At 36.7% G+C, this 24,017-nt stretch overlaps 2 protein-coding genes and 1 pseudogene across 6 annotated transcripts; all 3 read right to left on the bottom strand.

The window, feature by feature from the left end:
- Positions 1-536: 536 nt before the first annotated feature.
- Positions 537-8,322, bottom strand: LOC111308347 (WAT1-related protein At5g07050-like; annotated as a pseudogene). Its single transcript, XR_016345086.1, has 6 exons — positions 7,388-8,322; positions 7,018-7,197; positions 6,634-6,895; positions 6,374-6,531; positions 6,053-6,204; positions 537-5,931 (listed from the first exon to the last, which is right to left on the bottom strand). The product of XR_016345086.1 is annotated as a WAT1-related protein At5g07050-like (transcript).
- Positions 8,323-8,457: 135 nt separating this feature from the next.
- On the bottom strand, positions 8,458-10,200 carry LOC111308366 (large ribosomal subunit protein uL6). The gene is made up of 3 exons (XM_022906692.2): positions 9,785-10,200; positions 8,885-9,007; positions 8,458-8,769 (listed from the first exon to the last, which is right to left on the bottom strand). Exons 1-3 carry the CDS (start codon positions 10,157-10,159, stop codon positions 8,683-8,685), a joined length of 585 nt encoding a protein of 194 aa, XP_022762427.1. The 5' UTR covers positions 10,160-10,200; the 3' UTR covers positions 8,458-8,682.
- A 1,664-nt stretch (positions 10,201-11,864) lies between these two features.
- On the bottom strand, positions 11,865-24,017 carry LOC111308300 (nuclear pore complex protein NUP98A-like). Of its 4 annotated transcripts, none has more exons than XM_089765600.1 (15): positions 23,887-24,017; positions 23,693-23,773; positions 23,342-23,404; positions 22,421-22,714; positions 21,333-21,905; positions 20,956-21,183; positions 20,237-20,859; positions 19,695-19,782; positions 19,552-19,600; positions 19,205-19,343; positions 18,917-19,033; positions 14,784-14,961; positions 14,160-14,201; positions 13,198-13,729; positions 11,865-12,195 (listed from the first exon to the last, which is right to left on the bottom strand). In XM_089765600.1, the coding sequence occupies exons 3-15, from the start codon at positions 23,358-23,360 to the stop codon at positions 12,000-12,002; spliced, it is 3,078 nt and encodes a 1,025-aa protein (XP_089621726.1). In that variant the 5' UTR covers positions 23,361-23,404; positions 23,693-23,773; positions 23,887-24,017; the 3' UTR covers positions 11,865-11,999. The 4 variants fall into 4 exon arrangements, with proteins under 4 accessions (XP_089621726.1, XP_089621728.1, XP_089621725.1 ...); XM_089765602.1 differs by having other exon boundaries at positions 22,433-22,714; XM_089765599.1 differs by having other exon boundaries at positions 23,693-24,017.

The following is a 24,017-nucleotide window of genomic DNA, read 5'->3' as shown; positions in this document are numbered from 1 at the left end:
TTCAAGGAAGAGTTGCAACCGTCAGAGCAAACAAAGTATCCGGAACAATCATATCAGACGGTAATCACCAAGGCAGAAATATATCAAAATGAAAATGGGTTCGCTAACTTTAATCCCAAACAAATTGAGGTCAACAACAATACAAACCAAGATCAAATGAATTTGCTGGTAGCATCTTTCACGACCATACAAGATTCTGACAAACTCATACCATGAACTCAATTCAACTTCAAAGACCCATATGTTAGAAGTTGGAAAAAAAATTCAACATCTTTCACAACCATACAAGATTCTGACAACCATATTTTTATTTACATTCACTTTCTTGTTTATGCCAATTATCATAGCATTAACGATAGCATATAGAAGCAACTGGCTATTACAGGGGTTCCAAAAAGTCTCCTGTCTTAACGACTGAAGATTTTGGCAAGAGCAGATTTAATTTCTCTCAGCATTTCACTTCACTTGTGATGGATTGATCGCCGGTTGTTGTTCCAGAAATCTCCAGCATCATGCCATCATTCTACTTCCTGTTAGGAAAATGGGTCCAGTCTCATGTAAGTAATTTTGGACTAAGTAAAGGTCATGAGCCTTGATCTTTCATTTTACATAAAATCCTAGCTACTTAGTAAAAAAGAGGTGGGGTTGTTTTAAGTGTGTGTCGAAAACCAAGTAAAAAAAAAAAGAAAAGCCAGAAAAAGCAAAGCGAAAAAAGAGAAGGGAGAGCTGGTTGAAAGTCGATCCGTGGTCCGATTGAGTTGGAACCATATCAAAAGGTTTATGATTCAGAGTTCTATATTCTGAACGGTGAAAATCGGGTTTGAAGCTCTCTAGGAACAAATCCAGAGTGTATTTGTTGAGTCACTTATTTGGTAAGATTTCTCCAATTGTTTTTCTAGTTGTTGATTAGCTTTAGTTTTAGCTAGAGAAGAACTTTGTATACTTATTATTTGATAGTGAAGATTTTTTTAGTGGTCCGTGGTTTTTTCCCTCTACACTAGAGGGTTTTCCACCTAAATTTTGGTGTGCTTTATTTTTCCTGCGTTTTTTATTATTGATTGTTGTCTATTGCTTCTGTATTATTGTGATTAGTGCTTTAGGCACAACAAATGGTATCAGAGCGAAGGTTATTTTGAGACATCGATACAAAAGCAACCCAGGATAGAAGTAAATTCTATTTGAGATCATAAAGGGTGATACAGGTTCCATGATAAAATCGACAGCATCGAATTATTTAATTTGGAAGCCTATGATGGAGGATCATCTATACTGTAAAGATTTGTATGAGCCAGTATTAGGTGATTCGGTTAAACTAGTAGATATGAAAGATGAAAGCTGGAAGAAGCTAGGTAGAAAGATGCTAGCTACAATCAAAAAATAGATTGATATCAGCGTGTTTCATCATGTAGCGCAGGAGTCAGATGCTTACATTGTTTGAAAAAAATTGACAGCATTTTATGAGAGAAAAATATGTATGAATAAAGTTATGCTTGTTAAAAAGCTTGTAACTTTACAATACAGGGATGGACGATCTGTTACAGAGCACTTGAGTGATTTTTAGGATATATTTAATCGGATGACTACTATGAAGCTTAAGATGGATGATGAAATGAATGTGTTATTTCTTTTGAGTTCATTGCCAGACAGTTGAAATACTCTAATTGTGACTATTCTTAATTCAGCTGCTGATTATAAGGTGACATTGGAGATGGTAAATGATAGTATGCTTAATGAAGAAGCAAGACGAAAAGATGTAGACCCTGAGAATCAAGCTCTGGTCACAGAGAACAGGGGTAGAAACATCGACAAAGGTTAGAACTCAAAAGGTCGTGATAAGTCTAAACATAGATCTAAGTCTAGAGGTAAAGTGAAGTGTTTCTATTATGGTAAGGTAGGTCATATAAAACGAAACTGTAAAATCTTGAAGTAAGAGTGAAAAGATGAGAAAGGTAAGAGTTTAGATAATGACAATGTTACAACAGTGAATTCAAATAGTGATTCAGTTACTTTGATTTGTACACATGATGATTGTAATCATGTTAGTGATCCCGACATTGAGTGGATAGTTGACACATGAGCAATATTTCATAGTATTCCTAAGAGAGAGTTGTTTACAACTTACAAAGCAGAAGACTTTGGTTGTACCAAGATGAAAAATAAGAGTGTGTCACGGATTATTGAGATTAGTGATATTGTTATACAAACTAGTACAGGCTGCATGTTGACTTTGAGGGATGTCAAATATATTTCAGATATGAGAATGAACTTGCTTGCTATTAATGTCCTTGATAAGGAGGGATATGAAAGCCAACAAAAGAATGGACAGTGAAAGCTTCTCAAAAGATCTATGATAATTGCAAGGAAAAAACTATGCTGCATAATGTATAAGACATGGATGCAATTGAACGGTAACCAGGTAAATACCGTTGAAAATGATGCTTCAGCAAACTTGTGGCACAAGAGGCTGACACACATGAGTGAAAAGGGGTTACAGATTTTGGTAAGGCAGTATCTTATTTCCTTGACCAAAGATATGTCTCTCGATTCATGTGATTATTGTTTGTTTGGTAAGCATCATAGAGTTTCTTTTTGTAAAAGTTTTTAGAGAAAAGAAAATATATTAGAATTAATTTATTCTAACGTATGTGATCCCATTGCGGTTGAATCATTAGGTGATAGTAGATATTTTATTACTTTTATTGATGATGCTTCACATAAGACTTGGATGTATATGTTGAAATACAAAAGTCAGGTACTGTAATATTTTCAAAAATTTTATGTCATGGTTGAAAGGATGACAGGGTTATCTTTGAAGTGTATTCGAATTGATAATGATGAGGAATACACATCTAAAGGCTTTGAAGAGTATTGTTCAAAGCATGGGATCAGGCATGAGATGATAAAACCTGAAACATCGCAGCATAATGGTATAGCTAAAAGAATAAATCATACCATTATGAAAAAAGTCAGATGTATGTTGAAGATGGTAAAATTATCAAAGTCATTCTGGGGTGAAGCAGTTAACACGGCTTGTTATTTACTTAATAGATCACTATCAGTTCTTTTGAGCTTTGGCATTCCAGAAAGAGTGTGGACAAGAAAAGATACTTCATACTTTCACTTGAAAGTTTTTAGGTGTAAAGCATTCATGAATGTACCGAAAGAACAGAGATCAAAGCTTGACAATAAAATCACATAGTGTGTATTTGTAGGATATAGTGATGAAAAATTTGATTACAGGGTATGGGATCCAGTAAAGAAAAAGATAATCAGAAGTAGTGATATGGTCTTTCATGAAAAAAATCATAACAGACCTTGAAAAAAATTAGAAGACTATACAGGTTACTGTTGAGTGTGATGTTTCAATACCGACAGGGATACCATAGGAAAGAGTCACAGATGATGGAAATGAGCAAGAAACAAAACTTAAAAATATGAGTGAGCCAGCCATAGTTGGTGATGAGCTAGATCCAATTAGTTTTGAACAGGGAGAGCAATCTTCTTTATCTGAGAGTGTTGAGCAGAGGGAGCTACCTTTGGCATCAAGTGATGTAGAGTCTCAGTCCAGGAGATCTACTAGAGAGCGTAAGCCATCTACCAGATATCCAAGTTTAGATTTTATTTTAGTTACCAGTGAAAGGGAGCTAAAAAGCTTTTAAGATGTACAGGCTACTCCGGATAGAGAGCACTGGTTAAAAGCAATGAAAGAAGAGATGGAGTCAATGCAAAAGAATGATACTTATGATCTTGTTAAACTTTCAACAGGAAAGAGGCCATTAAAGAATAAATGGGTGTTCAAGTTAAAAAATGATGGTGACAAACTAGTGAGGTACAAAGCTCGATTGATAGTAAAAGATTTTTCTTAGAAATCAAGCATCGATTTTGATGAGATGTTTGCTTCAGTTGTAAAGATGAGTTCTATTCGAGTGGTACTGGGATTAGCAGCTAGTTTGAATCTTGAGCTTGAGCAACTTGATGTTAAAACTGTATTTTTGCATGATGATTTGCAGGAGGACATTTATATGAATCAGCCTGAGGGTTTTAAAGTGAAAGGAAAATAGCACTTAGTTTATAAATTGAAAAAAAGTTTGTATGGCTTGAAACAAGTTTCGCGACAGTGGTACAAAAAGTTTGATTTTTTTATGGTGAGTTATAGCTATAAAAGAATAGTAACGGATTCTTGTGTGTATGTTAAATAATTCCCTAATGATAACTTCATTATCCTATTATTATATGTTAATGATATGTTGATTGTAGGACAAGATGCTAGTACGGTTTGTAAGTTGAAAGAACAATTATCTAAGTCTTTTGATATGAAAGATTTAGGTCCAGCAAAACAGATTCTTGGTATGGACATTATCCGGGATAGGAAAGCTGAAAAGCTGTGGTTGTCACAGGAAAAATATGTTGAACGAGTGCTTGGTAGATTCAACATGCAACATGTTAAATTAGTTTGCAGTCCACTTGCCAACCATTTTCATCTAAGTAAGAAATCTTGTCCAGTGTTTAAGGAAGAGCAACTAGCTATGTCTAGTATTCTTTATTCTTCTGCAGTCAGTTTTTTAATATATCTTATGGTTTGTACAAGGCCTGACATTGCTCATGCAGTTGGTGTAGTGAGCAGATTTCTTTCTAATCCGAGAAAGGTTCATTGGGAAGCAATGAAATAGATTTTTAGATATTTGAGGGGTACCTCAAAAATGTGCTTGACTTATAGAGTTTTACAACCAGTTCTAGAAGGGTTTACGAATGCTGACATGACAAGCGATCTTGATGGTAGAAAATCTACTTCAGAGTATTTGTTCACTTTTACAAGAGGAGTTGTATCTTGGTAATCTAAGTTGCAGAAGTGTGTTGCTTTGTCAACTACAGAGGCTAAGTATATTGCAGCAACCGAAGCATGTAAAGAAATGCTTTGGATGAAACGTTTTCTTCTTGAATTGGGGTTGAATCAGAAAGAGTATGTGATATTTTGTGATAGCCAAAGTGCTTTAGATTTGAATAAGAATACCGTGTACCATGCTAGAACAAAGCACATTGATGTTAGATATCATTGGTTACGTTCAGTGATTGAAGAACAACAGATGCTATTGAAGAAAGTCTATACTGATAAGAATGTAACAAATATGTTGACTAAGATACTTCCTAGGGAAAAGCTTGAGCTTTGTAGTAACTTGATCGAAATGAGTTCCTTGACCAAGGTAAGTTTCAAATGAAACTACTATGGTGATGAATCTCCTCCTAATGGGGCTGGAGGGGGAGATTGTTAGAAAAATGGGGTTCAACCTCATGTAAGTGGTTTTGGACCAAGTAAAGGCCATTGGCCTTAATCTTTCATTTTACACAAAGCCCTAGCTACTTAATAAAAAAAAGGTGGGATTGTTTTAAGTGTGTGTCGAAAACCAAGTAAAGAAAGAAGAAAAGCAAAAAAAGGTAGAGAAAAAAAAGAAAAGGGAGAGTTGGTTGAACGGAAGTCAATCCGTGGTCCGATTGAGTTGAAACTTTGTTAGGAGGTTTATGATTCAGAGTTCTACATTCTGAACGGTGAAGTCGGGTTTGAAGCTCTTTAGAAACAAATCCAGAATGTATTTGTTGAGTCACTTATTTGATGAGATTTCTTCAATTATTTCTTTAGTTGTTGATTAGCTCTAGTTTTAGCTAGAGAAGAACTTTGTATACCTATTATTTGATAGTGAAGATTTTTCTGATGGTCCGTGATTTTTTTCCTATACATTGGAGGGTTTTCACGTAAATCTTGATGTGCTTTATTTTTTCTACGTTTTTTATTATTGATTGTTGTCTATTATTTCTATATTGTTGTGATTATTGCTTCATGCGCAACAGTCCCCATTTTCAGTCATAAAATTGTCGGTCCGCTTGCCCCAAAGTACAATGTAGAGACCCACGATGATGAGACATGCTCCTACCAAGCTAAAAAATTGCCAAAGACGTAACATAAATACAAACATTGAATCGGATTATTTATCGGGTACGAAATGCAAGGTCTGCCCCTGGAACAAACGAACTTACTGTTGTCAATATAACTAATTACCTGCCCAAGTGAAGTCTCTCTGCAAAAGCAACTGCAGAAAATATTGCTACAAAGACTGCACACAGTGGACTGAACGTTGATGCAAAAACTGGTCCCTTGCAGCTGATACACCATGTTTGTATATAGTTGGATAACGCTGTGACCAAAATTCCCTATAAAAAATGCTAACACCGTTGGCACATCCATACAAAAAATATGGCTTGCTTCCAGCATCTTTTGCGCTAATCTTTTTTTTTTTTTTCCCTCAATTGAAATAAAAATGAGGTGCAAGGTGATTAGGCTCATTTCAGTTCTGACTCAGATATGAACAAGAATACTTACACAGTAGATAATGGTTAAAAGCTGCACATTCCACTCCAGCTTCATAAAAGAGTATTTCGAGCGAAGAACAGCGCAAGCAAACAAGATTGCAATGATGCAATGAAGCAAATCAAAGCATTCAGTGACAGTTGAGCTGGGTACACTTTGGATATTGTTCCCTGTGAGGAAAAGAATTTCATCAAAAAGGAAAAATGGTTTAGAAGTTAATATATACATACTGAATTGTAACATTAGAAGCCAAATATCTATCTTACGGTCACCTGGAGAAGCAGCCATCCACTCCATGCAATGGTGCTAATGAGAATAAAACAGGAGCCTTTAAGCCAGTTTTCTTGGCCGTACCTCAACACTCCAACAGAACGATGCTTGGTACTGTAGATGTTTATCAGAGGTCCGTCTACAAAGCCTTTCAACCGATACCCTCCTCTCCAGAAGGTAAAAACAAGTGATCCACCAATGCAGATAATTGTTCCTAGTACTTTTGCTTGACCACTAGCACTTCTAATCTTCACCTTTTCCATCCTGAAATGGAATAGAAAAGCAATTGCTACAATGGCCTCTGCTGAAGCTGAACTAATAGTATAAAGCTAAAAAGCGGATCTGCACAGATATGGAACACAAAATATTGATCCAGTAAAGATTACCTGAGAAGAACTGCCATGAGAAATGTCAAGCTAGGGATAACATTGCTCAAGGCAGTTGCTACGGTTGGAGATGTATATGCTAAACCGACATAGTAAACATTAAAGAAAATAGTAGTCCCCAGAGATGACAGAAGAAATATTTTTCCGTACATTGACACTGAAAACGAAGGGCGTTCCTTCCTGTTTTCAAAATACAATACCACAATTTATCCATGTTCTTTTGAGCTATTGAAATTAATGGTAGAGTTCAGGCAGGCAATTGTCTGTGCAAGATTATATACAGATTCACTGCCTGGAAAGGAAAAAAAATGTCGTACAACTCATAAGAACTAAGAACAGTAAAAGACTGAAACTTGCAAGGTTAGGTTACCTTTCGAGAACATAAGCAAGGGGGCCTAACAAAAGTGTTGCAATTATGTGCCGGTAAACCACAAAGACAAATTGATTGAGGCCTCTCGAGCAATTTTAATGAGAATATTAGATCCACCATAAGCAAGTTGAACTGGGACCATTGCCACGTAAAAACCACAGTTTTTCATGGTTATACACTTCCTTAAACTGAACTAGCAGACATATGGCGGGTTTTATATTGGTCGAGGATCAATCTCTGCCACTTGGGAATCGGCTTATGGCGATACTAACGTTTAAGGGATGACGCATTTTAAGTTTTAACACTCAGCTTACCCAAGTAGCTAGTGGAATTCATATTCAGTATAAGAATAAGATGCCCCACTTTCCAATCTTTCTCCTTCTAGCCATTAAAATCAAGATGCTACGCTGAATAAACATACATATTTTTACCTTGAATTGCTCCTGCTGTACTCAAACCACTCAATTCATGAATAAACATATATATGAATTGCTACGCTTCGCTTGTCTCTCTATATGACAATATTCACCTAGGTTGCTGCGCATATATATTGGCAAAGATAATTTATTCAGTTCCTTATTCTCCACTGATGAACAATCGACATCCCATTTCAGCTCAAGCACAAACCATTATTTCAACTCAAATTTCACGAACGCTAACCCTTTTAAAAGCCATCATAAATGTAAAAGCCCATTAGCTTTTAAACTATCTACCGTATTCTCTCAAGAATTATTAGTAATTGCTATTCTTCAGGCATGCCTATGAAGGACCCTAAAATAGGATATTTTTCCCAACCCAATTCGAGCCCAGGTGGAAAAGTTAGAAACTCGCGAGAGGATGCATGGAAGAGCCGCAACTGTCAGAGCAAAGTATCCGGAACAACCATATCAGATAGTGATCACCAAAGCAGAAAATATATCAAAATGAAAATTAGAATTTGCCAGCAAACTCATACCATGAACTCAATTCAACTTCTAGAAGCCATATGTTAAAGTTAGAAAAAAAATTTTCAACAGTGTTAGACTTGGCACTTGAGCAAATCGCCAAAAATGATATTTGTCGAGCAAGAATTCTATAAACCAACACAACACTTAAAATGCAATTAGGCAATAATTAGTGTACTAAGCAGATATCCAAAATTTTCCAGACAACAAATAAAAATAACATTCTTGTACTCTGCAGCTAAAATCCAGGGAAAAAGTAAAGGCAAAACAAAAACCAAGGTCCCAAGATACGACTACGACATAAAAGTAAAGCAGCACTATAACTATGACTCAAGAATCATTCGTCAAGAATCATTCGTCTTCAATGATCCTGCCCTTCTCGCTAACATAGATACCATCAAGGAACTTTCTGATATCCTTGTTCTTCACATGGCATTTCTGTTCAAAATGAAGTTAAGACACAAAGTTGTAAACTATATATAGAAAACGTCCACAAACGTGAAATATTAGCACTGCAAGTTTAAAAATTCTAAATGAGCGGAGAAAGAGAAACCTGGTTTATCAAAGCTGCTGAGCGTGACACAAGTTCAACATCGTTACCATCCAAAGTGATCTCATCCTTGACCTTCTCAGATCGAACAATGGAAACCCCTTCCAACATATCCACCTTACGCACCTGATGATCACCAATGGACAACAAGCCATATTAATATCATTTCATAGAAATAGAAGAAACATCTCTAGCTCTTAAAACAACAATTAAATGACAATTCAAGAGCAAACATGGTCCACATTTGGTTTCTTAATCAAATAGGAACAATATACTTCAAAAACTAAACCAATGGCTGCCCCTATATACATCAGTACTGAAGTGAGATTTTTTTAAAACAAAAAAAGCCCATTCACCAGAACATATAAGAATTATAAGTTTCGATTTGGGATGTTGACATTCAAAAACAGAAGGGCATGAACTAACAGAAAATAACTGCTAATGAAAGTAAAGTAAGCGTAAACAAAAAAGATGCTACTATTTTTGTTGTTTGCAAGAGAATATTCTATTTAAGTTATTAGGCATCCAAAATGGCCTCTACTGGCAAAATTGATAGGAATATATATATATATATATATATATATCATTTCAACATTTTTGTTCATTACAATAGGCAAACATTCAACAAAATATTATTTGAAATCAGAAGCCATAAATAAACAGAAGTACATTAAAAAAAATATGGAAAATCATCCAACAAGAATTCACGAAATAGGGATCGGATGTTCAGACTGTAGAAAAATAAAGAAATAAATTACTTAAATGAAAAACAAAAAAAAAATGAAATGGATCAACAGTAACAATCAGATTTCGATCCAATATAGATATATTTGCAAAAGATATTAAAAAGGGAAGGAAAGTGAGGGAGAGAGAGAGAGAGAGAGAGAGAGAGAGAGAGAGGACCTTCTTCTCGCCAAGGAAGTTACGGATCTCGATGGACTTGTTGCCGTTAGTGATGGAGGCGTTGATGGGAAAGTGAGCGTAGACGAACCTCATCTTGTAACGGTATCCCTTGGTGACACCGGTGATGAGATTCTCAACGTGGCTGAGAGCGGTGCGGATGGCGGCGCTGGTCTTCCTGGAGCCGAACCAAGCCTCGATCCTGAGCTTGCGCTTGCCGGTCTCCTCGTCCTTGATGAGGTGAAAATCAAGGTTGAGGTGCTTGAAGTTGCGGGTGAGCTTACCCCTGGGGCCCTCAACTTCGATAATCTTGGCCTTCACTTTGATGCTAACCCCATCGGGGATGTCCATTGTCTCTGAGGAAAGTATGGTCTTCATCTTTCTCAACTCTCTTGGGCGGCTTTGACGGACTCACTTTTGAGAAAACCCTAAACCTAGATGTCCTTATATATATTGATGATGATACATACATATAATAAATTTCCCTAACGCCGACACCTGGACAGCTTCAGTGTTGGGCTTTAATTTAAGGCCCAAAACTCACTTTATTGGGGCTGAATTTTGTATGTTCATGATCGGCTCAATAATAAATGTTTAAATATTCAAGTCTTATAATTTGGATGTTCAGTTTAATAATTTATTTTATAATATTGCCTACAAGGCTACAGCTAGATTACAATTAAATATTTATTTTTTTATATTTTCATTATTTCATGAAATATCTCTAAGCTGTGGTTAGAGTATTATGTATAAAAAAACTACTTTTAATGTTTGTTTTATTAAATTTAGTGAAAACAATATATTGAAATGAAATTTTATTTCTTCAAATAACACCTTAATTTATATATTATAAATGCTCTTCTCTTAATATCCAAAAAATTCAATCAAGCATCATGATTTTTATTTTTTTCTCTCTATCAAAATTATAAAACTATGATTTACCTATTTTTCAATTAAAATGTTTCTAAATTCTTATAAAAATCGATTGTGTTTAAACGTAAAAAACACTTGATTTTTCCCTTACTAAATCCTTTTCTTCACCTTACCAGTTACAAATTAACCATTTATTGACTTATTCCACACAAGTGTTCAATAATAAATTTATTTCAATTATATAAAAATAATAATATATATCAATATTCCAAGTGAAAAATAAGGTAAATATTCAGTCCAAAAAGAGATAATTTTTATACATATAACTTCATGTATGTATTACGGATCTAAAGAGTAGTCTTGAATCTTACATCGAATATAAAAAAAAATCATTAGAGTATAAAAGAATTTACATCACCTCTGTCTTGTGAAACATTTTTTGTAAGATAAAACCGTGAGGTCAAAAAGATCAGAGCAAATAATATCTCATAAGGGTGTGAACCATAATAAGAAAATTGATCCAAAACGTCAAATGAATGGATGTTCGAAACCTAGAGCCGCGCGGGTCGAAACTTAAGTCTCGACCCATGATAAGTAATATCAAAATTAAACATAAACCATTCGATCCACACCAAACACATCAAAAAAGATAGGAAGAACGATCATCTTTCATGACGAATACGTCACGAGGTTGGATGAAAAAAAATATCACGGACCTAAAAAAAAATTTTGAATCTCACATCAGATATAAAAGGAAGATCACTAAAATATAAAAAGATTCACACCATCTCTGCCTGTGAGACGCCTTTTAGAAGACAAAAACTTAAGACCAAAGAGATCAGAATGAACAATACCTTATAATGATGTGAATCATGACAAATAAATTGATTCTAAACACCAGATGAATGAATATCCGAATCCTGAAACTGCGTGGATCAAAGCTTAAATCTCAACCAATGACATATGCACATGTATGTACGATTACAACACGAAACAGAGACTTCAATTCAAAAATTTAAGGCTAAGGAAACATGTTCGCGTAAAAACTCTAACAACATCCCTTCTCCCTCTGCACCAGCACTTTTCCCGTTACAATGATATGGCTGCCAATTCAAAAGCAACATGTCCAAGGAATTAAATAGCTAGAAACCCAAAAAGGAAAAAATCAAAACCAATACTCAGCAAGAAAGAAAATAAAGAAACCACAAGATACAATAATTCATGTTTTACTTTGATGCCACAACTCAAAAAGTCAATTCATCATTACCGCTATTTGGCAATTTCTGTACAATTCAAATCAACCCTTCGTGGGACAAATCACGAGGGCCAGGCAAAAAGTTTTACTTCAACACTTGGCATAAAGCAGTGTCCCTATCTTCTTATCAGCAATCTGGAACAGCGCACATTTCTTAGTAATCTTCCTCTTCGTCTTCCAACTTGTATGCGCTAAAGTGATTGACCCTGAACTTCCATTCTCCTTTGATGGGATCATAGGACAGAAACTCTGCCCCTTGGTTATCTGCTTTCCTCTTAAGCATGTCCTTGTGTCACGGGTCGAGACTCAAGCTCCGAACCCGCGCGGCTCCGGGACCCGGGCATTCACCCTTCCGGCGTCCCAGATCAGCCTTCCGCCACGGTTCACACCCTTGTGAGGTATTGTCCGCTCTGGCCCCCTTGGCCTCACGGTTTTGTCCTACAAAAGGCGCCTCACAAGGCAGAGATGGTGTGAACCCTTTTATACCCCAGGGACCTTCCTATTATGTTCGATGTGGGATTCAGGACTCCCCCTTAGGTCCGTGACATTCTCCCGCACCCAACCTCGTGACGCCCTCGTCACGGAGGCCGGCCACCCTGCCTACCTCCCTCGAGGCGCTCGGCGTGGATCGAACGGTTTAGGGCTGGCTCTGATACCACTTGTCACGGGTCGAGACTCAAGCTCCGAACCCGCGCGGCTCCGGGACCCGGGCATTCACCCTTCCGGCGTCCCAGATCAGCCTTCCGCCACGGTTCACACCCTTGTGAGGTATTGTCCGCTCTGGCCCCCTTGCCTCACGGTTTTGTCCTACAAAAGGCGCCTCACAAGGCGGAGATGGTGTGAACCCTTTTATACCCCAGGGACCTTCCTATTATGTTCGATGTGGGATTCAGGACTCCCCCTTAGGTCCGTGACATTCTCCCGCACCCAACCTCGTGACGCCCTCGTCACGGAGGTCGGCCACCCTGCCTACCTCCCTTGAGGTGCTTGGCGTGGATCGAACGGTTTAGGGCTGGCTCTGATACCACTTGTCACGGGTCGAGACTCAAGCTCCGAACCCGCGCGGCTCCGGGACCCGGGCATTCACCCTTCCGGCGTCCCGAATCAGCCTACCTGCCACGGTTCACACCCTTGTGAGGTATTGTCCGCTCTGGCCCCCTTGGCCTCACGGTTTTGTCCTATAAAAGGCGCCTCACAAGGCGGAGATGGTGTGAACCCTTTTATACCCCAGGGACCTTCCTATTATGTTCGATGTGGGATTCAGGACTCCCCCTTAGGTCCGTGACACTTGTACTTCTCAACTTTTGGCCCTTCCATATAATGGTGTCCGGTCTTTTTGTCAAAGCATTTGATGTTGAGAAGTGTTACCTCCGCGGGCTTATTAAGACCTTGTCCAACAGGAGGTTTCTTACAGTCATCCATGTAAACAATCACCTCACGGTTGTTGAACTGGACAAGGGACTCCAGATCAAGACGTCTCACATCTGTCTCACCCAGGAACTTGATACTTCCATAACCATGCCGCCCAACCACAAAGTCATTGACACGATGACAGTACCCTGGTTCCGCCCTTTCCTTCGCTGCCAGTTCTTGGATTCCAGGTTCAGTATGGTAATCAGACCGCCGGAGCTTTGGCATTAAAGCCTCAATGTCAGCCCCATGCTCATACACAATAGCAGCCTCACCAGCTCTGTGGCCACTGAGCGTCATGTAGGAATCCTCTTTCTGAACAGAATGATCATCATGGACTCCATCAGCTTTCTGATTACCTCTGACAGGATGAATTAGCTCCTTCACATGTCCATTTTCAGCTGGATTTTCTACATTGACCACATCAATCAAAAGAAATTAAACAGTAGCAAAGATGCCAGCAAACCAATTTATAGTGATCTTAAGTTCATCTGAAAGTTATAATCAGATAACAACACTCGTTGTCTTTATCACAAATAGAATCCTATGGCAGATAATGCTTTGCTCCCATATGAATATCAGAAACTCCAAAGAAAGGGAATAGACAACAAGCTACCCTGTTTCTGTTTCCAACCGTCTAGCAGAGAGTTATAAAACAGTTTATGTAAAAACTTCAGGAGCTACAAATAGTTCCCAAATCAAGCCACAAATCGGGAGAAATATTTCATAACCCATGCAATTTTCACATCATAAAACAGTAGATCAAAGGAACAATATTAATAAAATGGCATGACTGGAAATTACAGGTGATCATAAGTTTACGTAAAAGATACTACTTACTATCTTTATCCTCAGCATTAGAGCCATCACCAGAAATTTTGCCTAAATGAAAAGGATGCTCCAAAGAGTCAGCCACGAACAGTCAAAAATCAATGTAATCAGACCCAAAAAAAAAAAAGAATTAAACAAAAATTCATACATCTGAAAATCAAATCACAGCATTTTCTCTGTGCAATAAAAATATTGTGATGGTACCAGAAAAGTGACTTCTCACAAGAGATGGCATTACAATTTTTTTCCCTAAGGCCAATTGGTATTACTTGGTCAGCTCATTAGTTTGACTACAACCCAAGGGTGTTTGTGTTTGAGAGACGGACTGAGAGAACAGAAACATAAAAGACTACAAAGAATAATCAATTACATAAGGAAAAAAATATTTTAACTACTGACGTCTCAAAGATTAAATGCTATTAAAAAGGACTCAAGCATCTTGGAGACAATTGCTGAGAACCTTGTAGTGTCAAATGGTGGTAGGTAGCACATGGAAAGAAGAAACAAAGCATGCAAAAAGCTAAATGCTTCAAAGCAATCAAATTTCACCCCTATCTATTAGCTTTTCTTCTAATCCTAACTAATTCACTAGGTCCCACCAGAGGAATGCAGATGAGCTCGGAAGATTCTTACCATTCTCATGCACTGAAGTGGATGTGTCCTTCAATGATAATGCCTTCTCTGAAGGAGCTCTTGAAGGCCAATTTTCTGTGGGACGAATGACCAGAGCCCTTGGATTTTCCCTAGGAATAAAAGCAGCATCAGCCTTAGGTGTGCTGGGTGCATCTTCATCATCACTGAAAAATGGAACCTGCAGATATCAATTAACAAACAAAACAAACACATGTTAGAACTGTAACTCCAAATGGCAAGCAATGTAACAATGTGGAAAAACTAAAAAATAAAATTGTGTGAAAAATTAAGAGTAAAACTGAATGTATATCGAAAAACTGAACATAAAGAATTATACAAGTATCTTAAGTTTATATACAACTAACTAGTGGATAAACTAAAAAACTAAATCTTCCTAAAACTGATCCTATAATTGAGGGATTGTCTATTCTAATTTTCTGTCCTTAATTTTAGGGATACAAATACTTAATTCTAGAAATACAAATATAAATATACAGATTATAAGATTACAACCAACTGCAAATAAATGTTTTCCCACACTCTCCCCCAAGCTGGTGAATAGGTGTTTTCCATTCACAGCTTGGAAATAATTTCTTGAAATGTTGCACTATTGAGACCTTTAGTCAACACATCGGCAAGTTGACCCTTAGTTGAAACATACAATGTATAAATCAACCCACTATCTAGTTTCTACTCTATGAAATGTTGGTCTACTTCAATGTGTTTTGTTCTGTCATGTTACGCAAGATTGTGTGCAATGCTTATTGCAAACTTGTTATCACAAAAAAGTCTCATTGGCCCATACCACTTAATCTTCAATTCTTCTAGGATAATCTTTAACCATAGTAGTTCACAAATTCCTTAAGCCATTTCCAAATGGTATCAGAGTTAGGATTTCTTTCTGTTGCCCTTTCCAAATTTGTCACATGGAAAGCTTTTTCCATCTTCCCCTACACGTGATAGGGGCCCATTAATGTAGTGTTATCCCACATCTAATAAATACCTAATATCATGTAGTCTTATATTTAAATTGGGTTCCTCCACTTATTGCCAATTGATTTTAAGTTAAATGCTTAACATTATATCAGAGCTTTAGCTCTTCTTGGGAAGAAATTTTTTTCAAACTTCATTGCTGAATTCTATTTCAGGGCCTTCATAGTCAAATCTTGTTAAATCTTTCAATCTTTTTTTTTCCTTTTTTGGCCTTCATTGCCTAGAATTGTCTCAGGTTAAACATTTACTATTAAGAATCGTTTAGTCCTGAGAAAGATAACCATGCCAGAGATAATAAAATCTGCCACTACTACCCGATTTGAGGAAGTGACAACCAGTAAAACCACCAGAGTACTACAGAAGTCTTGGGAACAATGAGAGTTAGACAAAGAAGAGATTGAGAAACTAAAAAGTCTATTGAAAACTCTTGAAAAGCCTACTGGGTTATGTTCTTTGGGTAATGTCTCTAGTTCAGGTAAAGCTTCTAGTTCTCATGGATTAAATGTCTCAATTAAGCCAATTACGAGTTCTTGGGTCTGACTCAGAAGCCATAGACCATATGACACATTCCTTACAGAAGTTTAGTACATATACCCTATGTCGTAGTTATAAGAAAATTGTTGTTGCAAATGGTTCACCTACTTCAGTGACAGGATTAGGAGATGTTCAAATTAATCCCTCGTTTGTCCTTAAAAATGTCTTCATATTCCTAAATTGTCTTCTAATCTTATATATATACAAAAACTTACCAGAGACATGAACTACAAAGTGACTTTTTATCCCTCCTATTATGAAAAATCTCCCAATAAAGATAAAATTTGACTTTATCATTTTTGGCTTGGACATCTTTCTTTTGGAACGTTGAAAAACATGTTTCCTTCTTTGTTCAAAGGATTAAATGCCAAAACTTTTCATTGTGATGTTTGTGAACTTGTAAAGCATAGATGTGTGTCTTTTCCAGTTAGCAATAAAAGAAGTTCTATTCTTTTTTACTTGATTCATAGTGACATATGGGGTCCCTCTACAATTCCTAATATTTCTAATGCAAAGTGGTTTGTTTCTTTCATAGAGGATTGTACTAGGGCCTTTTGGATATTTTTCCCTAAATCCAAATCAGATGTGAATGGTGTGTTTTTAAGCTTCCAAAACACGATCCAAAATCAATTTGGAGTGAAAATCAAGAGATTTAGGTCTGATAATGCAAGGGACTATTTCAACCAAAGTTTATCTACCTATTTCCCAAATGAGGGGATTATCCATGAGTCATTTTGTGTTAATACTCCACAGCAGAATAAAATGGTAGAGAGGAAAAATAGTCATTTGCTAGCTACAACCTGACCTTTACTTTTTCAAGCAAATGTACCCAAATCATACCCAAGGTTGAAGCTGTTCTCACTGCCACACACGTTATAAATAGGTTACCTTCAAGGGTTTTGAAAGTTAAAACTCCTATAAAACTACTCTCATAATTCTATCCCAACTTTAATACCACAAACAACCTCACACATAGGATATTTGGTTGTACATTATTTGTTCATGTTGATAATTATAATAAGGGGAAGTTGGATCTTAGAGCAATTAAGTGCATTTTTGTGAGTTATTCATCAACTCAAAAAGGGTATAAGTGCTATTATTCTCCCACCAAAAAATTTTGTATCTGCAAATGTCACTTTCGAAGAAAGTAAAACATTTTTTACTCAACCTTATCTTCAGAGGAAGACTTCATTCATGGAAGATAAGGATAAAAACTTCTTTTTGCTTGACTTGTTCTCCTCTTCAACATTTCACCCATTAATTCTTCTAAGTCTAAACCTGTTTCTTCTGAGTCAAAGTCAAATACTGAATTTGAGTCTGAACCCAATCTAAATACAAAAGATGTGACAACGAATAATATTGTTCTTGATTCTATAAAGGAATTAAAGGTGTACTCAAGAAGAAAAGTTTTAAATCCTGAACCAGTGCAAGTCCAAGAACTTGATCCTAACTCTGGAAATGAGTTAACTACAATCTTTGACTCTGTTACTCAAAATGAGTAAGAATCTCTTAAAATTATAATTAGTGATTATGATCTGCCTATTACCATTAGGAAAGGAACCAGAGAATGTATTAAGCATCCACCATATCCAATAAATCTAGTTGAGTGTAAATGGGTTTTCACTGTAAAATACAAAGAGGATGCTACTGTTGAAAGGTATAAAGCTAGGTTGGTGGCTAAGGGCTACACTCGAACTTATGGAGTGGATTATCAAGAAACTTTTGCTCCAGATGGCAAGAGGAATATAGTTAGGATTTTGTTATCATTGGCTGCGAATTACAATTGGCATCTTCAACAATTTGATGTGAAAAATGCTTTTTTACATGGTCATTTGGAAGAAGAAATATATATGAAAGTTCCACTGGGATTTGAAGGTCATCTAAAGCAAACAAAGTATGCAAGCAGAAAAAGGCTTTATATGACCTGAAACAGTCTCCTAGGGCTTGGTTCGAGAGATTTGCCAAAGTGATGCTAGCACTGGGATATAAGCAGAGTCAAAAAGATCACACATTGTCTATCAAGCACTTTGATTTAGGGAAAGTCACAATTCTATTAGTGTATGTTGATGATATAATTGTAACCGTAGATGATGAAAAAGAGATAGAATCTCTAAAACAGTGTTTGGCTAGAGAATTTAAGATAAAAGGGCTAAGGAGATTGAAGTACTTCCCAGAAATTAAAGTAGCTCACTCACGGCATGGTATTTTCATCTCACAACAGAAATATGTGATGGATATTTTGAAGGATATTGGTAAGCTCTGATACCTTGTGAAAAAACTAAGAAATAAAATCGTGTAAAAAACTAAGAGTAAAACTGAATGTATATCGAAAAACTGCTCATAAAGAATTATACAAGCACCTTAGGTTTATATACAACTAACTAGTGGGTAAACAAAGAAACTAAATCTTCCTAAAACTGATCCTATAATTGAGGGATTGTCTATCTTAATTTTCTCTAGGAATATAAATACTTAATTTTAGAGATACAAATATAAATATACAGATTACAATATTACAACTAGCTATAAATAAGTGTTTTCCCACAAGTAATAATATCAACTCGGAATATTAGAGTTACCACATTCATGAGAAGCAGCACCCTCACCTTTGGACTATCATTATTAGGATGATACTTCCTTGCAGGCAACCTAATCCGCCTTTGTGAAAGGTGTCGAGAAGTCAATAAGGGCGAAATTCTAACAGGAGCAGGTTTGTCCACAACCTGATAAATTCATTACCAGTCAACCAATTAATATTATTAGATTTTAATTCATAACAAAATCATTGGCAATACGTGAGAGAGAGAGAGAGAGAGAATGATCTATAACAAGTAAATAAAACAGCAGATCAAACTCAAAGCTTCAAAGTAACTAAAGCATGGTCAAAACGTTACAGGCATGCTGGAAATCCCATATTGAACAGATGGTGCAGTCCCAGCCCGCATAATGGAAATTTGAGGAATTGCAGGGAGTGTTCCATAGGGGTTTGTAATAGTCACGGGTTGTACTGCAGCAGCACTCTGTGTAGCAGACCTGTCAAACAGAAGAGCATGCAGGATTAAGCTCCAAAATATAAATCAAATAACTATTTGGACAAACATGGACAGAATTTGATCAGGCATACTTTTGCATGCACATGTGTAAAGCTACAAGAAAAGATTATACTAGTAATAGGTATGCATATGCTTGTAGGCATGTATAAGTGACAACAAAAACAGAAGCAAAACCCAAAGGTTATTACAAATTCGGTAGGGCAATATTACTCTGACCAAAAATGCCTGATCCACCACCTATAAAGCCAACAACAACATTATAGTCAAGACCATCAAAGAAAGCTCAAACTTTCAAATACAATAATAATATTCAAGAAAAAACTTCTCCTACCTGATTGTGTCTGACCAAAATTGCTAAAGCTGAAAGCACCACTGGTCTGAGCTGGCTGAGCTGGCTGAAAAGGTGAAGCAAAAGTGGGCTGCACAAATAGTGGGTTAAACTCCAAACTTAAGGCTCAGAAACAGGAAAGAAAAGCATGCATGTGTACACAAAAACTCATGCATAAACCTAGAGAGTATTATTGCAAATTAAAACTAGCAAAACTCCTAAAATCATAAAGCTAGGCATAAATTTTTTTCATAAACTATTTGACACACATTACAATCAACAAGCAGTATTGACATTTAACTAAATCATACACGACAGGGATCAACAATGGACAATTAGAATTCAAAAAGAGAAAGAAGAAATGCAGATAATTCTACATCCCTGCAACAGCATGATGAAAAAGTACAGAAATAAAGCACTTAGATCAAAGTTGAAAACTAATGCAACAAACATTATAGCTTCATTTTATAACCAAACAACAGAGCAAAGGATCATAAATATGATGAAAAAGAAGATTGATTGTAAAGATTTGACGAGTAACTTACAGTTGTTGGGCCAAAGGCAGATGGGTTACTAGAAGGAGCCACCGATAGAGAACTCGAAAACATATTCCCACTAAACCCAGAGGAAGGTGTATTGAAAATGCTTGTTTGACCAAAGTTACTAGTGTTCTGTCCAAAGGTAGAGGTCACCTGCCCAAAAGCATTCCCTGTCTGCCCAATTGCAGGGGTAGAATTGAACAGAGGGGATGTCTGACTGCTGCTAAAATTTAAACCAGTAGCAAATGCTGGAGTTGTTATCGGAGCTCCACCAGTACCAAAAATGGATGGCAAAGTTGAAAATGAAGGAGTGACAGATGAGCTAAAAAGAGATGAACCAGTTCCAAATGTAGGAGTTGCAGATGAACTAAATACTGAAGTTGTTGACAAAGTTGGGCCAAAAAGGCTTGATGATGTTGATTGAAAAGGATTTGATGTAGTAGTCGAGGTTGTAAAACCTGTACTATTAAGGGATGGGGGTTTTAGGCTAAATGGATTGGTACTTGTGCTGGAAAAAGGATTTGCAGATGTTTGACCAAACGTTGAAGAAGAGCCAAAAGGACTAATAGGTGCGGTTGACACAGCAAAGCCAATCCCTCCAGAAGGCTGAGCAGCTACCTGTGGTCCACCTGAAATTTCAAATTTATACAGCAAGGTAGTCAATGTCAAACACAGTAAAGAAGAAAGATTAACTTTCAGGGTTTTACAATATTTTACAAAGGTACCTTTATCCCCTAATTGATAATCCTCCCATCTCAGCTCCTCATGACTTTTATCTTTGTAAACAGGCATCGCTGATATTGACTCCAGCTTTGCAGCTGGCTGTGCACTACTCCCACTATCTGCTTCAGTTGTAGGTGTGTAAGGAGCTACTCTACTTCCCCCACGTTGACCCCCAAAAGGTGATTGGCCAAAGCTAGTGCTTCCAAATGCTGGTACAGAAGATTGGGTTCCTACATGAAAAGTCGAAAGAATTTAATTATATAATATGTATGAACTTCCTTGTAATCAAAACGTGGAAGGCCCATCAAAATATATTTTCACCCAAACTGTATAACTAATTTCAAAGTTTATAGTTAATCATGTAGACTTGATTACTCACCAAAAGGAGAACTCTGGGCTCCAAATGTAGTGGTTCCAAAAGGACTACTACCGAATGTTGGCGTTGATTGGCCAAAAGCTAGGCTAGACCCAAAGCTGAATGAAGGAGTAGAAGATGCTCCAAAAGGAGGAGTGTTTGAAGCCCCAAAAGCAGGAGGGATGGAACCCCCAAATGCAGAACTAGAAGAACCAAAAACAGGAGTGCTAGAAGTGCCAAAAGCAGGTGTGCTTGCTGCTCCAAATGTGCCCCCTGTTCCAAATACCTGGGCATTAGACACACCAAATGCAGTTCCAGTGCTCCCAAATGCTGGACTTCCAGTTGAACCAAAGGCAGGGGTGCTCGTAGCACCAAAGGCAGGGGTGCTCGTGGAACCAAAGGCAGGGGTGCTCGTGGCACCAAAAGCAGGAGTACTGGAACCAAATGCAGATTGAGTTGAACCAAAAGGTGTGGAGGAACCAAATATACCACTACTAAATTGAGGCTGTGATTGCTGTGTTGTGTTTCCAAAAAGACTTGATTGAGTGGGAGTAGACCCAAAGCCAAATGCAGGCTTCTGACCAAAAATAGAAGACCCTATCAAAACAAAAAAAAAAAAAAAGGCAGTCATCAGTTTAAAACTGAGAAAAAGACACCAAGTTACCCTAGAGCGAATGATTAAATAGTCAATACATGAATAAAATTAAAAGCATATTACCAAAAATTAGCAAATAAAATGTCTATGAGAAATAACAACTGCTTGCTCTGAAAAAGATGGCTCTCATTCAAGATCATATTTAGGTGCTCAATGAAGAATGAAATAACCAAGTGGGTCATTTATTAATGAAACACTAAATTCTTCCATCTCCATGAAATTAAAAGTGCAACTAATTGTAATATGAATACATTTATATATGTATGCATGAACGTTTACGCACAACGAGTCAGTGATGTACACATTTATGATATTAAAACACTAGGAATAAAGCATAAAAAAAATGTCAAAAGACAAAAAGGTATCACAATCATATTCACTAATATATTTAACTAGAACAGGAAGAAAATGAAATGAAGGAGAACTGAATTATAATAACAGAAAAGCAAAAGCATACAGAAACATTTACCACCAAAAGATGATGATGAACTGCCAAAAGCAGGCATGGAACTTCCAAAAGCTGGAGAAGATGAAGCACCAAAGGCTGCTGTTGAGGAAAAGGGAGAAGAAGATTGGGTTGCACCAAACACTCCAGTAGAAGTACCCCCAAATATTGAACCTCCTGTTTGGGAGCCAAAAGGGGTTGGACTACCAAAGGGAGGTTTAGGTGCAAATGGATTGCTACTTGCATTGTTGGTCTGCCCAAAAACAGATTGGGATGCAAAAGGGCTACTAGAAGATTGCCCAAAAGCTGTTTAAATAGTTTCTAACAATTAATTTAATTTTCCAAAAAGATTCACACATAATAGCAAATTCATTCTCAAAAAAAGATGACATGTAACATACAGGTTAAAGATAAAAACAAAATTTAAACACCAATAATGAAATTACAAGCATATATACCAGAAATAGTCTACCAATAACAAGCACAACAATTTTTCTAATTACAATATTACAACTAACAGCAGATCAAGAAGCCAAACAACCTACTAAACAGTTAACACGGAACATAGCACTATCAGGATAGCCTTTTGCCGCAATAAAATACAGTAGTGAAACATGCAGAAAAAAATAAATAAAAGGAAAAATATTACCTTAAAAAAGGTATTAGTGAACACTTAAAAAAGAAGAAAAAGATGGAATGTGGATACCACCGCATGCAATATATGAATGCTTTTTGAAAATGAAGCCATTCTTGAATGTGAAAACCAATCAGAAATTCAGAATTTCACAATAACTATATAAAAGTTACTAGCCACGAGCTTCTAGTTTAAAAAAAGAACGGAAGCAATTATATATTCATTGAAACATCAGCTCGACGAATCAAATCAAAATACGATTATTACCAGAGAGAATAAAAGGTGAGAGAAAGACTTACGGTTAGTTGTACCAAACATCTTCGTTTATATAGTTCTTTACTCCACAGGAACTTGATCTCAAACTGGGAAAAGAAAAAGAAGCAGAAAGTAAATCAAACAAACAGGGAGACAAGATAAGTAATAAATAAATGCATTCCACTGAATCCATACGAAATTTGAATTAACATTGCAAAAATAATTAAATGCGGCCAACGTGATGCCATGAACCAAACTTGTGATCGATTTTTCCATTTATTTGCATATCAAATGAATCAATTCTTCAGTGGTGATTTAACCTTTTTCTTTTACCTTCTGATGCAACTATTTAAAACTAAAAAAAAAAAAGTTGGGCAAAGAGAAAATGAATATACCAGGAAAAAAAGAAGGTGTCGAATGCTACAACGAATAGCCAATAAAACCCCAACTATAATATGTACTTGAAATTGCGAAAACTGTTATCAGAAGAAGAAGAAGGAATGAGCGTGTGTTCTCGAGCAGTGAAACAGTGGAGTGCTAGAGAAACATAAATAAAGAGATGAGAAATGGGGTTTCGGATATAGCGAACCCTTTCGAGTCGATCTGATACAGAGGGGGAGAGAGAGAGTGGAAGTTTATTGAGTCGGAGAAATCAGAATAGAAAGAGTGGAAAGAGGAAGAGAGAGAGACCACCGGGTTGCGAAAAGACCCAACAGAGGC

The sequence above is a fragment of the Durio zibethinus genome, chromosome 9, assembly GCF_047325235.1.
Source record: "Durio zibethinus cultivar Kanyao isolate XHJ-2024 chromosome 9, ASM4732523v1, whole genome shotgun sequence".
Classification (NCBI taxonomy): domain Eukaryota; kingdom Viridiplantae; phylum Streptophyta; class Magnoliopsida; order Malvales; family Malvaceae; genus Durio; species Durio zibethinus.
This window is presented reverse-complemented; position numbering and strand designations above follow the sequence as displayed.

Coding starts and splice junctions, on each gene's coding strand:
- LOC111308300 (XM_089765599.1), bottom strand. Junction 20,860..20,955: donor TTATCAATTAGGGGATAAAG/GTACCTTTGTAA, acceptor TTGAAATTTCAG/GTGGACCACAGGTAGCTGCT. Junction 19,034..19,204: donor ATGGGATTTCCAGCATGCCT/GTAACGTTTTGA, acceptor TGAATTTATCAG/GTTGTGGACAAACCTGCTCC.
- LOC111308366 (XM_022906692.2), bottom strand. CDS start 10,159: ATGAAGACCATACTTTCCTCAGAGACAATGGACATCCCCGATGGGGTT. Junction 9,008..9,784: donor ACTTCCTTGGCGAGAAGAAG/GTCCTCTCTCTC, acceptor GGTGATCATCAG/GTGCGTAAGGTGGATATGTT. Junction 8,770..8,884: donor CAGCAGCTTTGATAAACCAG/GTTTCTCTTTCT, acceptor CATTTTGAACAG/AAATGCCATGTGAAGAACAA.